The sequence below is a fragment of the Neodiprion virginianus genome, chromosome 1, assembly GCF_021901495.1.
Source record: "Neodiprion virginianus isolate iyNeoVirg1 chromosome 1, iyNeoVirg1.1, whole genome shotgun sequence".
NCBI lineage: Eukaryota > Metazoa > Arthropoda > Insecta > Hymenoptera > Diprionidae > Neodiprion > Neodiprion virginianus.
The window spans coordinates 11,537,737-11,553,450 of record NC_060877.1 but is presented as its reverse complement, the minus strand read 5'-3'; the positions used below and the strand labels follow the sequence as shown (position 1 = coordinate 11,553,450).

The 15,714-nt window shown below is 32.8% G+C and overlaps 2 protein-coding genes across 5 annotated transcripts in view; both read right to left on the bottom strand.

Moving 5' to 3' along the window:
• Positions 1–1,322: 1,322 nt before the first annotated feature.
• LOC124301250 (waprin-Phi1-like) lies at positions 1,323–7,398 on the bottom strand. Its single transcript, XM_046756083.1, has 3 exons — positions 7,252–7,398; positions 3,299–3,598; positions 1,323–2,374 (listed from the first exon to the last, which is right to left on the bottom strand). Exons 2-3 carry the CDS (start codon positions 3,558–3,560, stop codon positions 2,169–2,171), a joined length of 468 nt encoding a protein of 155 aa, XP_046612039.1. The 5' UTR covers positions 3,561–3,598; positions 7,252–7,398; the 3' UTR covers positions 1,323–2,168.
• The window catches only part of LOC124301101 (phosphoinositide 3-kinase adapter protein 1), a 70,839-nt gene continuing 62,483 nt past the window's right edge, over positions 7,359–15,714 (bottom strand). For 3 of the 4 annotated variants that reach the window (XM_046755798.1, XM_046755823.1, XM_046755817.1), the window contains one exon: positions 11,797–14,766. In XM_046755798.1, coding sequence (XP_046611754.1) covers positions 14,757–14,766 — 10 coding nt within the window. In that variant the 3' untranslated portion in view covers positions 11,797–14,756. Of the gene's footprint in view, positions 7,481–11,796; positions 14,767–15,714 lie in introns of those variants that run through there. The other variant, XM_046755806.1, reaches the window with a different exon arrangement.

The window sequence follows — 15,714 nt, the reverse complement described above, 5'->3', positions numbered from 1 at the left end:
TCCGAAGCTTATGGCATTTATGAATGATCGTCCTATCTGAATAAAACAATTTTAAATTTCTTATCAAAAGACATTTCATTCGGAAAGGCAAACAAATTCTGAACAAGACCTTCTGCGCGCAACAGATTTCCTGCGATTCCGAGATCGGTATTATTGATTATTTGTTTCGTGAAAATCAATCAGTGACGATCGTGGTCACTGACCGAAAGAAGAGAGCGCCGGATCCAGGAGGTAGAGAACCTGCAGGTACTTGAAATCAGCCCAGTGCGATTCTCATACGTCTTCTCTACTGCGCGGTTGTTCCCGGACTGAGGAATTTGGCTAGCTGATTTTCGTCGTCGACGATTACTATAGATCGATGACGTCAGGTGAGAAAAAATTTTGGGTGACATCACTCTCTGAACATCCGAACATCCGAACATCCAAAATTTGGTTTTGAACCTTAGTACTATGTATGATGTATGATGTATGATGATTATCAAAAAAAAAACAAACAAATTTTATTGAATAACATTACTTGTATTCATTTAACCCGGATTGATTTGTGTAAATAATTGGATATTTTTTGGGCAGATCGTTCGAAAATAACTAATTTGCATTCTACTTGATCATACAATCGTTTGCATATTTTGCATTGAATAACCGTCGTTAATTCTAATCTTTGGTGTATTTTTCCAGCAACGATTGTAAAATAATATAATTCATGAATATAACACAATATCACGCCCCTGCATAGGTGGTAATCCGCGTGACCGTTGATGAAACTACCAATTTGACCTCAAAATGAGTGTCACACCTACTACCGACAAGTTAGGGTCATTTTCAGACCTGTAAACAAGACGGTGGTGCGAATACAGCATCAGTCAAGGCGACCATGAAGTAACCATAACCTACTAAAGGGAGCCACCTGGGTAAATATTTTGTGCAGTTCCAAGGGGACGAAGTGAACTAATCGTAAGTGTTGGTTGACAATTTATGCTTGTTTTCGAGTATGCGAGCTACAGAACTTTCAATACAGTACGTAATATTGGGGTTAGATAAATTATGGTCTTGATCGCAGGGAAATTTTATATAGATCGCGGTCACGCCCAGGTTGGCAAACCTGAGGTTGTACTGCTTAGCTCAGGCCGATGACTCGCGAAAACAGATTGTACAGAAACAGATTGACCGATGAACATTTGGACAACTGCATTCGAATGGCAGCTATGATCTACTCACTTCACATTGAAAACATTGTTGATGACAAAAAAGAGTGCCATCCTTCTCATCAAACTTAATTGTAGTTGAATGAAAAAAATTTTCTTCCCACCCTTCTTATTAAATTCTTTACAATATAATCAATTTTATTCAATTGGATGTAATATATACTAGAAATGTATGTTTATAGGTAATAAATAAATGTGTGGTATAGAAAGAAAAAATTTGTTTTGTCCTGATTTCGTTTGGTAACTCACAGTAAGATTTACGAATATTATGATTGCTTGGTGGCTTAAAAGTTAGGCGACCACTGCCTCAGTGTGTAAAATATAGCACTTAAGTTGTGCGCATGCGCCAACCTTGTTTGACCTCACTGTTCGGAAACAGAGCAGTATACCCACATTCCACAGGCTTTGGAAATATCTAACTTCTGGAGCAGGTATTGGAAAAAGTATATCTGAATCTATTACATTGCGTCACTTAAGTTACAGAAATTGATTCATTCGTTTATCATATAAATCCACACACGCAACTACACTCGCAGTGAGTGTACACGATAAATTAAAAATGACTAGGATATAAATGCGTTCGTACCTGCGTAAGTATACCTTGGCCTGAGATTTAACTGCCGACAGCGCATACCGATAATGAATAGCTAAGTCGATTGCACGTTGAAATACCATGGTTTTCACTCGTGATTCTCACGTTTGACCTGATCGACATACGATATTGCAGGCGAAAGGGTTAAATTCGGAGATAAACTCGAAGAAACCTCGATATTAGCAATAAGTATTCTATCATGCAACACATTTTGACGCAGGTGAATATACGTATTTGTGAAATTTTTTTTAAAACCGGGATTAAAGTATAAGGTGTCGATAAAAATATGTTGTATAAAAATTTTTTACAATCCTGTTGTTAATACTCCACTTAAACTTGATTGGTTGGTTGCAGCTTGGCTGCATTCACATTCACTTCGGCATGTATACAAGGTACGGGTTAGCATTAACAGGTACTTCCGCTGGTACCGGCGCTGATTCTTCCGGTTTCTGGCAAGCCATTGCTCCACATCGGTTCCTGCAGCATTTTCGAGCTCCTGGACAGTCGGCATCGGAGGAACAAGTAGGAGTGCAGACCCATCTTCCAGTTGGAATCGATGGGCAAAATCCGGGTTTTTCTGTCACACGTAAATTTAAGTTACATTAACGCGGATGTCGATGGATGTGTAAAAAATATATCGTTCATATCATAATTTTTGTGGTCCTGAGAACACTTGTCGATGTATAAGCATTTAGAACTACATTAAATTTTGAAGTTTTGTGAATGTAATCAGCATTATTCAAAGTTTCTCTTAGTGTAATTGCTCATGTAGTACATCTGTATGAGATAATTCTCACGAAGCAATTCATTTTATTTTGAACTCTCATAAATTTTTCTGTTAACAGACCAAATTTTAGTACTATTTGAGATTACATTCTGTCACTTTTTTATTGAGAAATTGCTTATTCTTATTGCAATAAAAAATTACTTATCATTGCTTATGATAAAATAGAAAACGAGCTCTACGTGCACACCGATCCACAACGGGCTATAGCGACTGATGGTTCCAAAGCTAGTAATAAAAATAATACATTCAAGATATAATTCTTGAAAATATCTTAGAAAACTTTACTAAGATCAATTCGCTATCGCAAAACGTCGAAATGTGCGTATATACAGAGCGACTCAGGACCGTATATAATAGTGATAGCGATACAATGATATATTATTGATATAGTAACACACTGATATACTAATGATACACTGTTAGAAATTCGGTGTTAAATTTAATACTGAAAATATTCTATAGAAGTTCACGCTATTTTGGTGTTGATTTTAACACCACGTAGTGTCAAGAATCGAACGATTTACACCGATGATGTTTAATTTTACACCACTCGGTGTGTAATGAATTTTCACCGTGAATTTTCTGACAATGTACGAGTATAGTGATAGTGATAGTGACAGTGATGAAACAATGTACGACGATTATGATTGAACTTAATGATTGACGACATGACGACGTTGAAGTTTGACCTGCACAGCAATGTTTTCAACCTACCAGCTGGACGGGCTCGCATCGTTACGGGCCTGGAGCAAACTGTGCCGCCGCAGGTGGTGGCGCAACATTTTCCTATCCCTTGGCAATGCGCGTCTACGTAACAGCCTCTGCTACATATTTGTACCGGAAGTGCGGGCGGACACGAGCCTGGCTTCTCAGAATAATAATTATAGTTTTCTTGTGCAGTTGTGGTTGAGATCGTTATCGAAACAATCGCAGTGGCGAGGATGGTGGCCACTAAGTACTTCTTACCAGTAGCCATTTTTAGAACCGATAAAAGCCTCTGCGCTATTTGCCTCCCTGTAAAGTGAAAAGAAAAATTTATTATTCCTCTGATGGTCCAAATAAGATGTTGTTTACTAAGTTCATTTCGATCCTTAACGATACAGAGCGGTAAAAAATTTTTTTTTCTAATTTGGCTTATGAAGAATTTTATAAACTACAACGTTGATGATGTTAGCCAATTACCTTAAAGTATAACTAATGATGTATTTGTAACGCTTCGTTAGAGTTATTATTTTACTATTTGAGGCTCAGCGAATGGAATATTATTGTAATTATTGTTGCGGAATGTGATAAGATTAAATTTCTTGTACATGCAATTGCAATTACTGACTGAAAGATTCGGGTCCAGAATAGCATACGTATGAACAGCATTATAATGATTGGACACATATGATCAGACTTTGAATTCACGTAACATGTCTACAAGGGTGAACTTGTTGAAAGATGTATGGATGATTATTTTCTATAATTTGCATACAAAATTCTTAAATATTGAAAAAACCGAAAGAATCGGAAAATTGAAAATTGCAATTTTTTCTTTTTATTAAAAAACGTAAAGGTTCTATGAAAAGGTATGATAATTTTTATCATTGTGTGATTGTCGAAGTGGCATGAGTTAATTTCTGGACGAAATTATCGAATACACGAATCGGGTATTTTATATAACAAGCAAAACTTGTCACCTGGAAGTCAAGACAAGTTTGAAAGTATAACGAGTAATCTAATTTGCATGATTTTCTTGTTTACAGACATTATCATATACGTACTTCCAAGTTTTCCACTAATATCTCGCAAACTGCAAATCATTCTGCCTCTTGCTACATTATAATTTGAATACCTTGCACTAATAAATATCATTTAAATTTCAATTATAATATTCACTAACATTCATATCAAACTTGGGAAATTTTTATTATTTCCAATCAGCTTTAGTGAAATAGTAGGTACGAGTGACAAATACGACTTATTATCCGTAACTTTTGCAAATCCTGTGTCAACCTTCCAAATTAATAATTATGATGATGGAGCTTTACGGTAAAATGTATAAAGCTGCAAACTTGACGCGCAAAATTACATCACAGTTTAATTTAAAATATATTGCATACAACTGAAATTTTCCAGATATCTTATACATAGATTTATGCCGGTGAATCACTATTTTGAATACATTATGCTTGCAAGGACAGGACTAAACTTGCTCTCTGCTGCTTAGCAAATAATGGTCGTAAGGTGTTGATCAACAAAAAAAAATTAACAGCAGGTATCGTGTGAAAATACAGGAAATTGTTAACGTCATTTCTGTAATTTTTATTGCAAAAATATCTCTTACATTTGTTTGAATATTGCGTTTGCATATTGTTCACTGCGTTCTGTTTCGCTTAATAAATCGTCTGACAAGTTATCCAAAATGTCCCCACGAAAATCCATCGAATGTAAAAGATATTTTTTTAATACAAATATGTACCAGGAAATTCGTTAACAATTCCCTGTATTTTTAATAAATGCCTTCCGTTCTTTTTGTTAATTAATATAAATATATATTAAATCGAATATTTCAAATACCAAATCGAATTGTGATATAATTTTGCGCGTAAGATTTCCTACACACATATGTGGGGCATTCCCTGCGAACTCGACTAGGTCCGGATCCTGTTATTTTTATTATTTTTGAAATTTTTAGTAGACGTTAGTCGGATCTCAAAAACATCTGATTTAATTTCTTCTTGCCATTTATCTGAAAATTCCCCACGAGCAATGACTGACGAAACTCGTGAAAAAACACACAATTATGAAATCTGAATGAATATCAAAAATACTCCATCTTATACCGATTATTTTGGCATAACACGCATGATGGCAATCGATATCCTGCCAAGCGTTCAGAAACCTAGAACATTTTTCTTTTCATTAGATCAGAGCAAGGAAAAGTGTGATTTTTTTCACGCTTTGGTGAATTTATTATTTTTCTGATAATTTAAGACAGTTAGAAAAGTCGATAAGCTGTTCTTGAAAACTTGAAAGAAAATGTATCTTCGCCGACCAAAAAATATTGCAGCCTTAATTTGAATGCTTAACCATAGTAGGTCACACCTCAGTTTAATCGCTTAACGGTCACACGGGGTGAAATTCACCCCAGACGTGATATTTTGCTTCAAAAATGAGTTCTAATAATCTAAATAAAATGTCTGGGTAACGTTTAAGGAACGCAGAAAAAGCTCTCTCAGTTTTTCCAACCACAATTGATTGCTTAAATATTGTAAAACATCGGCAAAGTTAAAAAAAAAGTGCCAAAAATGTATAAAAAAGGTTGTTATTTCGCATGAAGAATGGCGCCACGACGCCCATTTACACGACCAAGGAACTCTACGAGGAGTTTGAAAAATGTTTGGGGTGAAATTCACCCCGAGTGGCCTATTAGGGTTAATACAAAAAGAAGATATTTCCACGCGATGGTCGAATAAAAAAATTATTAGGTGTCTGTACAGCTGGAAGGTAATCGTCTGCCATCATGAGCTTTGTCCCGAAATGATCGTAATAAAATGCAGCGATTTTGGTATTTTTTCAGATTTTGAAATTTTGGCGTGTTCCACGACTTTTGACAGTTGATGCGCGTAGGGTATATTTCAGAAAACTGTTAAAAAAATTAACTGGGGCGTTTTTATGGGTCGACTACACCTACAAAAATTTTTATGGAAACCAAAATATAAGGTTACGGTTATGGTCGAGTTGTCATGGAATGCCCCGTATATATGTTGCTGGTTCGATTTTTCTCTTAATCGAATGAATTGTGTCATGATATAAAAAATGGATTTAAAAATTAAAGTAAAACAAAAATCATTTTCCATGATTTATTTCCGATCTCGATAAATGTAAATTATTGCTCAATATTTATTTACGCGAAATTGCCCCTAATTTCAATAATTTGAACCGTGAAAATTAAACGTTTAAAATCTTGACACTGTACAACTTATTTGATTAACGAAACAGGTATGAAATTAAAAAAAGAAATTTGTAGACAGCCTTAATTTTTCACAAAGATTACAGGCATATATTATCTTTAGAAATTAGGAGTTTAATTTGGTGTTAAAATAATTTTCAAATAAATGGAAGAGTAAAGACGTATAACACAGGTTAGGGAACATTTTTTGTTTCTTTATTTTATATTTAAATAAATCAATTTTCATTCTATATATCGAACAATAAACTTCTTACGTCGATAATTAAGTTTTGAAATTTTTGGTCATACCTATCAACCAAAAACTTCAAGACTCATTTATCAACGCAAAAAAGACAAAAGCAAATTTTGTAAGTAAGAAATGAAATCGGTTATTGTTCAATGCATAGAATCAAAATTTATTTATTTAAATGTAAGAACGAAAAAAAAAAAAAAAATTCTGTTGGCCTGTGATTAATTATTAGTTTTGAATAAAACTGATTTAAATATGAAACTGAAATTTGTTTAATTGTTATTTGCAACAAATGTTTGAGAAGATAGATGATTTTTTTTTTAAACACGCAATATCGTTCGTTACGTGCAAGAAATGAAAATCTGACATCTAGAACCGAGATAAAAAATTCGTGCTGACCTGTTTAACAAATGCGTTCGAAAATAGTTGCCTGCCCAATGATATGAAGAAAAAATAAATGTGGAATAATAAAATTATTACCTGTATATTCGATGCGTAAATTGCAGAGGTGCGTATTTCTAGTTGATTACGTGTGTTCACGATGAGTGAGGTAAAGCCTGTGACGAATGGCCTCGCGATGCAGAGTCCGAAACCTGTACTGGCATTAAGAGCCATACGACCTTCTGTATATATAGAGGCGTTCGAGTCTTTATTTATCGGTTGAATCCCTACTTTAACCGTCGTTAACAGCAGAGGATATTCGCTACAGCTATAGGAAACCGCAAGCCAAGTAATTATTAGTACGACGAATTGTGGCGAACCGCGCTCCATTGCAGGAAGGACGTGGTTTTAGGAATCGAGCGAAGGCTTCCCGATAAACTTCGGCTCATATCTGGACCGACTTGTTTTTCTTTTTAAATTTTTTCTGCGGTTCTCACATTTCGATAATTTCTTGCAAATTTTATTCCACTATCAAAGATAAAATTTTCATAAACGGAGTAATTTATAGATCGCGATAGTGAAGATTTTATTTTTGAAATCTCACGAAAACACTGAATGTTTTGCGTAAAAATTCCCTTTGTATCACGCAAAGAAAGAATTTGATAAATATCTAATGATAATTTGATAAATATCTATGTATTATATATAAATATATAAAACATATTTTATTTGACTCAAGAATCGTACATTTGGCTCGCTAATTTCAGCTCAATTAAATTGACGGTATAATTTTTCCGACAAATTTTCTAGAATGATAAGAAAGCGAAAAGTTCAATCTTAGAAAATGGAATACAATAAAAATTAAACTAACTAAAATACCGTAAAAGTGAGAGGAACTGAAAAACAATAAATTTAAGTATACGGGAACAAACTAGAAGTACAGAGAAGTATAGTAAAAGTACAAAAATAATGTTTAAACTCGATAAAAGAAAATAAGAATACCCACACAACTGAAAACTGAAATTAAATTACTATCGGGGACTACAATGAAAGAGAAATAACACAGCGCAACGAATTTCGAGATATTACTATTATTATTATTATTATTATTATTGTGCAGCTGGGAGCACTGAGAAAAATTTCATTTGTTATAGTAACTAGAAAAATTCAGTAAAAGTGGTACCGTTAAAAAAAATTGTAACCATTTTGCGCTATTGTCGATCCTTTTTTGGTAATTGCAACGCAAAATCAGTTTGTCAGGTTTACTGTACTTTTTTAGTTAAATAAGGCTTTAACGTCAATTTATTGTTGCACGAGCATTAAATTTTCGCAACAGTTACAAGAAAATATAGTAACAGTGATGGTAATGAGAAAGAATAGTAAGAGATAGTAGACTTTCTGGTAACAGCTAGAAAACCAATTTTCATTTCGTACCTAGAACTATATTTTTCGATTGTGGTAAAAAATGAAAATAGTTAAGAGCTGAGCGGTGACCGGAACTAAAAATATCTCTCAGTGAGGGATTCCCATAAATGCAACCCTGTAACCGTGTAGGCTATTCATTAGGCTTGGGGAAAATTGAGAAATCGCAAAATACAAGAAACTTTAGGACTAAAATTAAGTATTGTTCGAAGCATAACTTGAAAATTACACGGAGAGAAATTTTAATTTGCAGTAACTACACAATCCTTGACTATTTTCAATTTATATCGTAACCGAATAATATAGTTTCGGGTACAAAATCAAAATTAGTTTTCCAGCTGTAACCAGAAAAGTAGGTATGTGTTATATTATTCTTTTTGATTATATGGTCGACGTTACTATATTTTCTTGTGACTATTGCGATAATTTGATATTGGTGCAATAGTGAAATGGTATTAAACTAATTTAATCATAGGAAAATGCAGTATTGGCAAGTTTGATTGCACAAAATAGTTACTTTCACTTCAATTTATTGTAATTCTGGCCATATCCAAATAGTTTTCGTAACTATACGAATTTAAGGCAGAATTTTTTAGTGATTATAACAAACTAAAATTTCACCCTTGTACAAAATAAATCGAGAGAACCATCATTTTACTGAAAAACCCTGAATATTTTTTTGTCGTAATGACTGTCGCTTTTAATGGGATTCTATAAAAAATTCTGTGAAATGAGGTTTTTTGGAATTTTGCATGGAATATTCGGTTTCACTGTTTTTCGGCACTTGTATGTTCAGTAAAATTTCTTCACCAAGGTGATCAAGTAAGATATGAATCACAAATACCTTGCAGTCGACTATTCGCCACGAGAATTTCAAATACTTTAGTCGCACTTAATAATTTGCACGACGAGTCACCTTGCCAAAACTATTATTATACTAATTTTTTCACTTACCCGTATCGTTTTTATTTTCATCGACGTATATACCGCGGTAAAGTTGAAACTTTGGTTCTTACAAGCCTTTATAAAAATCCCAGCTTGCCCAAAAAATCAGGTCGAATCAAGGTTGCAATAATTATTGGTAGCAACTCTTACCCACGTTACCTTTCTCTTTTTCTCGTCAACCAAGAACGGACTACCTTTGAAGATTGCAAATCGATCAGCAGAAATATGTCATCATAATTGTCGTCAGCTGGTGAATTTCGTTGGAACTTAATGACTCATGCGTAAACATAAATCGTACAGAGTCTAACTTCAGCTCCGTGTCAAGTATAAATCTGTCCAGGTGAAGTTAATAGTGCCTCAGTCAGAGGGCGTAATTGGATCTTGGCGTGAGAAATTTTTTTTATGCGTTCATAGGTGAAAGAACGAAAAATCATCGGATTTTACTTACATTTTTCAATTATTTCAGAATTGAATTGAATACCGCAAACTGTAAATAACAATATTACACCGTCACCCGTGTTAGGAAATATCTATAAAAATATGAGGCATTCCCCGTCAGTCAGCCGCTTTTTTCGGACCCTCGAGAATATCGCATGTAATTTCCCAGATTTTAGAATCAACTGAAAGTAGTCTCTGTGATTTTTTTTAGGTCTATGAATGATTCTGTTTAGCTGTTCAATTTTCTTATGTTTATTCAAGTTATGAATAAAAAAAAATAAAAATAAACGATTACAAAATATAACATGTGTTTGCCTTTAATCAGTCGTAAATCCTGATAAGAAAAAAAAAAATGTCGGCACGAACGAGTATGCAATTTTTTTTTGTCTTGAATCTCATATTAAATTCAAAACCTTAACGTTTAGCTTGCGAAACGGTCGGATAGTCAGAAAAGGTTGAGTGAATGAAAGATTTGCGTCTTAGAATATGGTTCGAACAGTTTAAACCGCTTTAGCGTCCTTAAGAATGTACTAACTATACATTCGCAACCAAAAGTGAGTCTTGTCGGCAATATGAAATACTCTGATGAGATAAGTATCGGAAAAAATCAACCACAATAAAGGCGGTAAGAAAATTAAATTTTAATGATAATGATGTCCAAAAGTTATCAATAAATTGGTTAAAGAAAAAATTGATCAACAAAATTTTAGGGAATATTTTTTTTTTTTGTCGTGTGAGATGAATTCATTGATTTTTCGGATTACACATGAATTTTTAAAGAATTCTTTCATTATTTTGAAATTTCCATTTTCGAAAATTTGTATAGGCTATATTTACGAAAGTATTCGTTCAGTGCCCCGGAAAATTCTTACTTGTAATAGGCAACGTTTTTACGAAAGTGTATTCAAAATTGGCGATTTTGGCTCCATTTTTCAAACTTTAAAATTTTTAAAAACGGCTAAACCGAATAATCAGAAAATTCTTTAAAAATGAACGTGTATTCATAAAAATCAACGAATTCATTTCACATGAAAAAAAAAAAACATTACCTAATAACATGTTAAACAACGTTTTGTTTAATCAATTTATCGATTACTTTTGCTCATTATTACGGTTAAGATTTATTTTCTTATAGTCTTTAATGTGGTTGATTTCTTTACGATTTTTATCTTGTCGTAAAATATTCAATATTGTCGACGAGACTTACTTTTGGTTGAAAATGTATAATCAGTACATCCTTAATAGTCACAGAGTGGCATCGTAACGGGAAAAAGAAGAAAAAAACATGGTTGTGTTACGAGCGGTTATCAAATGTAGCTTTATACCCACCCAAGTTATTAATTCGAGTACTTTTGGGTTTGATCTCGTCGCTACTCTAAAATCAGGGAATGGAGGGAGGGGAAAGAATTGATGTGAGAAAAATGTATATTTGAATGTATAACAATTGATTGCAACAATAAGGAAAGTAAATACGTTAGTAATCATGCTGGGTGTTTGAATTGATGTTACTTGGAGAATGATAAAAGTGTTGGTTTTTTCTGATTTGGAATTCAAAGTTGAAATAGAAGTTGACTGGTTAATTGACGTATAAATAAAAAAAATATTCAATTGTCAAACGTATAAAGAAAGATTTACAATGTAATTTATTTCAAAGAAGTAAACGTTTTTAATCTTTTAACTCGACACCTCTAAGAAGTTGTACACGCCAAAAGTCTCATTTTTATGAGATTGGCAAAATGTAAGAACTTTTTATGAACACATTTTTTTAAAGCAAATCACTATTATTGTCAAATTTTAACATAACCGGCCATTTGTCAAGAAATCTCGACCTGTGAAATATTTAAGAATTGGATAAATCTTTTATTACATCGAAATTTTACAGTAGTTTGAACATTCGGAATAGCAATTTGCATCAGTGTGGAATTTACGTGTAAAGATGAGTTACCAAAGTGTAAATTAGGGAGTTGAATATTTACTGCCCGGTTCTTGGAAGCCGGATTATCAAACCCAAATGAGTTTTGAATAATTCTAAACATAAAAATAATGATCCAGAAAGCTAAGAACAAGATATTGTAAAAAAAATGTATCGGGATGCTGAATCTGAAATTGGTATTTGGTTGTTTTCAGAAGTTTATAAAGCAACCGATCTTATACCTTGGTATCGTTAGGGTATAGGTACAAAATCGAAAACCTTGACATTCAAACCTGACATTTCGAAACTTAAAACTGGCACTGATTAATGTTTAAAAAGACACACGTCTCGCGCGACTTGAAAAACGCGAGAGTTTTATAAATTGTATATATTGTGTCATGGGTTTATAACTTTGCAAAAAAGATATAAAGGTATAGCGCTTGTTCTATGCAGGCATTTGCATACATACATTATGTATGTGTTTGCGTCTGCTATAGGCAGCATTAAACATAAATATTATTCTCGATGCCGTAGAGATATTTACATGAATAAACACGAACTTGAAGTATTGGGGGAAAATTTTTCGCATCTTTCTATTTTCAGTTAACGTATATACGACAATAAATTTTACACATATATAATATATATAGTATATTATGTACTTGAAAATATAAATATAAATTAGCGCTGTATAATATAGAGCGCGAAGGCATGTATCTATATAGAGACATTTTTTTCTCTTACATTAATAAGAAATAGCTATAATAATTATCGCGGCTCACGTTTATGGCTAAAGAATCCGTAGATATAAATGCATCGTTGGTACTAGGGCACGAATATTATCATGATGTATACCTAAAGTGTACTAACTAGAACGAAGTGCTGGTGAATAATTACGATTTACAATAATTATATCGCGTACAACAATGTTCATGAGTTGTATAGCGCAAGGCATATTTTTTCATACGAAACTAAAATTGCGTAATTAGAATAAAATTTGACAGTGATTAGATTATACGTCGATCGTTAATTCTGTTCAACAAATTTCAAATATAGGCGCATTGTTTCCGCCAAACGCTTTACATAATAGCAGTTGTTTGGAAGAAGCATCTACAGGTATGAAATAAAATACATTATACAAAAATACTAAATAATTGTGTAATCGGTATTACAACCGGGGTACTATTAGAATCGTGCAGAAGTATGCAGAGGCTTTGTGTTCGCCGAATGAAATTTCATGAAAGGAAACAAGATTAAAAAAAAAATTTTCAATATTGATGTAAGAAGACGTCCGAAAAATTATTGCAATTAATTATACAAATTTCTAATCACTAACGTCCCATTCCAGGACGTCCTAAAACGGAACAATTTTCATATTTCGATCCCCAGCGGTTGCAGGAGTAGTAGAAATATGTCATTTAGTTCGTAAGTTAACTAATTATGCATGCTCTAAATACGCATAGGACTCGGTATAGGATGAGCCGTAGTAAGTTAACAAATCAATGAGTCTTTTCTCATTATTATTTACTAAAAAAATTTATGAAGACTACGTTAAACTATTTACAATATTTGGCAAATCCTTCTTTCCGCCTCTCTCTCTCTCTCTCTCTCTCTCTCTCTTTCTCTCTATACATACAAAATCTATATATTTTCATGTAGGTATGCCAAGAGTCAAAAGATTTGATTTGGTGCTCACTAGCATTGTATTTATCTATTTGGACACGCGTCCAAGTATTTGGTAATTTACATGTTCTCAACTTTACTACGTATTCATTGAATATTTTTATGAGAAAATCAGCCATCCGTAGCGAAATTACACCATATTTACCGGACATGGCTATTCCTTTTATGTGGTCTTATTTTTCTTCGTGGTATATTATTTCAAAAGAGCGACAATTTACGAACAAAAATTTAGTTTCCATCGGGCTACGAATTTAATTCTTTTCGACGTATTTCGACCGAAAATTTAACACGAATTCTTTGGTAATTTTCGCTTCGATTTATGTCCAGTAAAAAATTTGCTTTCGCATTTCTGTAAATCATTTGCATGAGCTGCTGAATACCCAAATTTCACTAATGTCTGGTTATTCATGAATTATTATTTTTCCTTGATTAAAGAAATTGAAATACTTGAAGAACGAGCCACTCCGCTAACGGAATAATTACGTCACTATGGCGAAATGTGTAATATGTAATACGAGTATAATATTAATCTAATATAAGTGTAATATAATATAATATTCTATATTTACGTACTAATAGAATGCAAATCAGATATTTTTTTAATACTAGATCGGTGCAGAACGGTTTACGAGGTGCATTAAATCAATCGATTTCGTTGCAGCACCGTAATTCGAATTACCACATTGACGTGATCCCATTACATTTCGCGATGAAAAAGTTTTCTCGATCGAACCCGTAATCTTTGCAATATCTATCCGTTTCTTTCTTATAATAATTTTATTTTCATTTTATTAATAACTGTGATTATACTGAAACGGAAAACTGAATTACGATTTGAAATCGTTCATGAAGATTAAATATTTTTCTATATTTTTGTATGGCTACAGAAATACCACTTTCAAAGACTTACTACACGTGACAAAGACGTTGCATTTCGAGCGGAATTATATAATGTATTTTAAAAGGTATGTAACATGCGTGCAAAATTGATTTCTAGAATTAAATTCACAAGCAAAACCATAAGAGTTAAATTTCAACTCGAGATACGTGTTTGGTTTTTCTTGCAATTAAATAATTCTGAATCAAAACATAAATAGTTATGTACATACGTATAGGTGTATAATCACTTTAGATGCTATGAAAATATATTTACACTTACACATTGCGAGATGCCTTCTTTGTCAAACGTTACATACTTCATTTCTCAACGAACACTAAAACACAAAAACATATTATTGCGAATTAGAAAACGTAGGTCATTTAAAAAATACAAACTAAGCTTTTAGTTTTCCATTGCAAATGTGCAATCTTAATATGATTAAAAACGTGTTAATGCAATAATTACGATCAACTACGGTACTTATGAGTCAGTCTAAGCAAGAAGTTAGTGACTAACGTGTATTTAATTCACTGCAAAGGAATTTTGTTCGATTCTCATTCTAAGTATTGCATTAATTACCGCGAGTGACGTCGCGTTCGTTTATATTTGGGTACAATTCGTTACAGTACCAATTGGCAGCAGGAAAAAAACCATCGTGTTTCGCCAACCCAAACGTAATCGAACGCGATATAAATATTTTCAAATATGTGATGAATGACAAAGTAACGTAATGTATTTTTTATGTGAAACAGTGTGATATTTTCGAATTTGAAGACCGTTTCGAGCCAGCTCTTCGGAAAGTTGCAAAATGCGAAGGCCCGGAAAATGAAAGATTTTTATTTCTCTATTTCAAAAAGTGAATAATTTAATATAAAATACAAATATTCGAGTGTATGTTTAAGTTTTTAGAGTGGGACGAATATGAGATGATAATTATAATCGTAACATAAAAAAGGTAAATTAAAGAAATTACAGATGTCAATTGCTTTTATCGAAAAGAGAAGACATTTAGGACCGAATCCTGAAACTTTTAGAGTAGATAAATAATGGAATATTTATTAACGATGAATTTTATGAGTATATATAAAACATATTCTATGCCCCTGAAATATTTCTAGCGATTTCATTGTAATATCATTTTCATTGCTCCGTGAAAACTTTAGGATACACTTAAAAATGTGCACCTTATAACATGAAACAATAAGAAAAATTTACGTTTGTATTGAAGCAAAATTATTCCGAAAATTCGAAATCTCTGAATATATATACAAAATTTATAAAT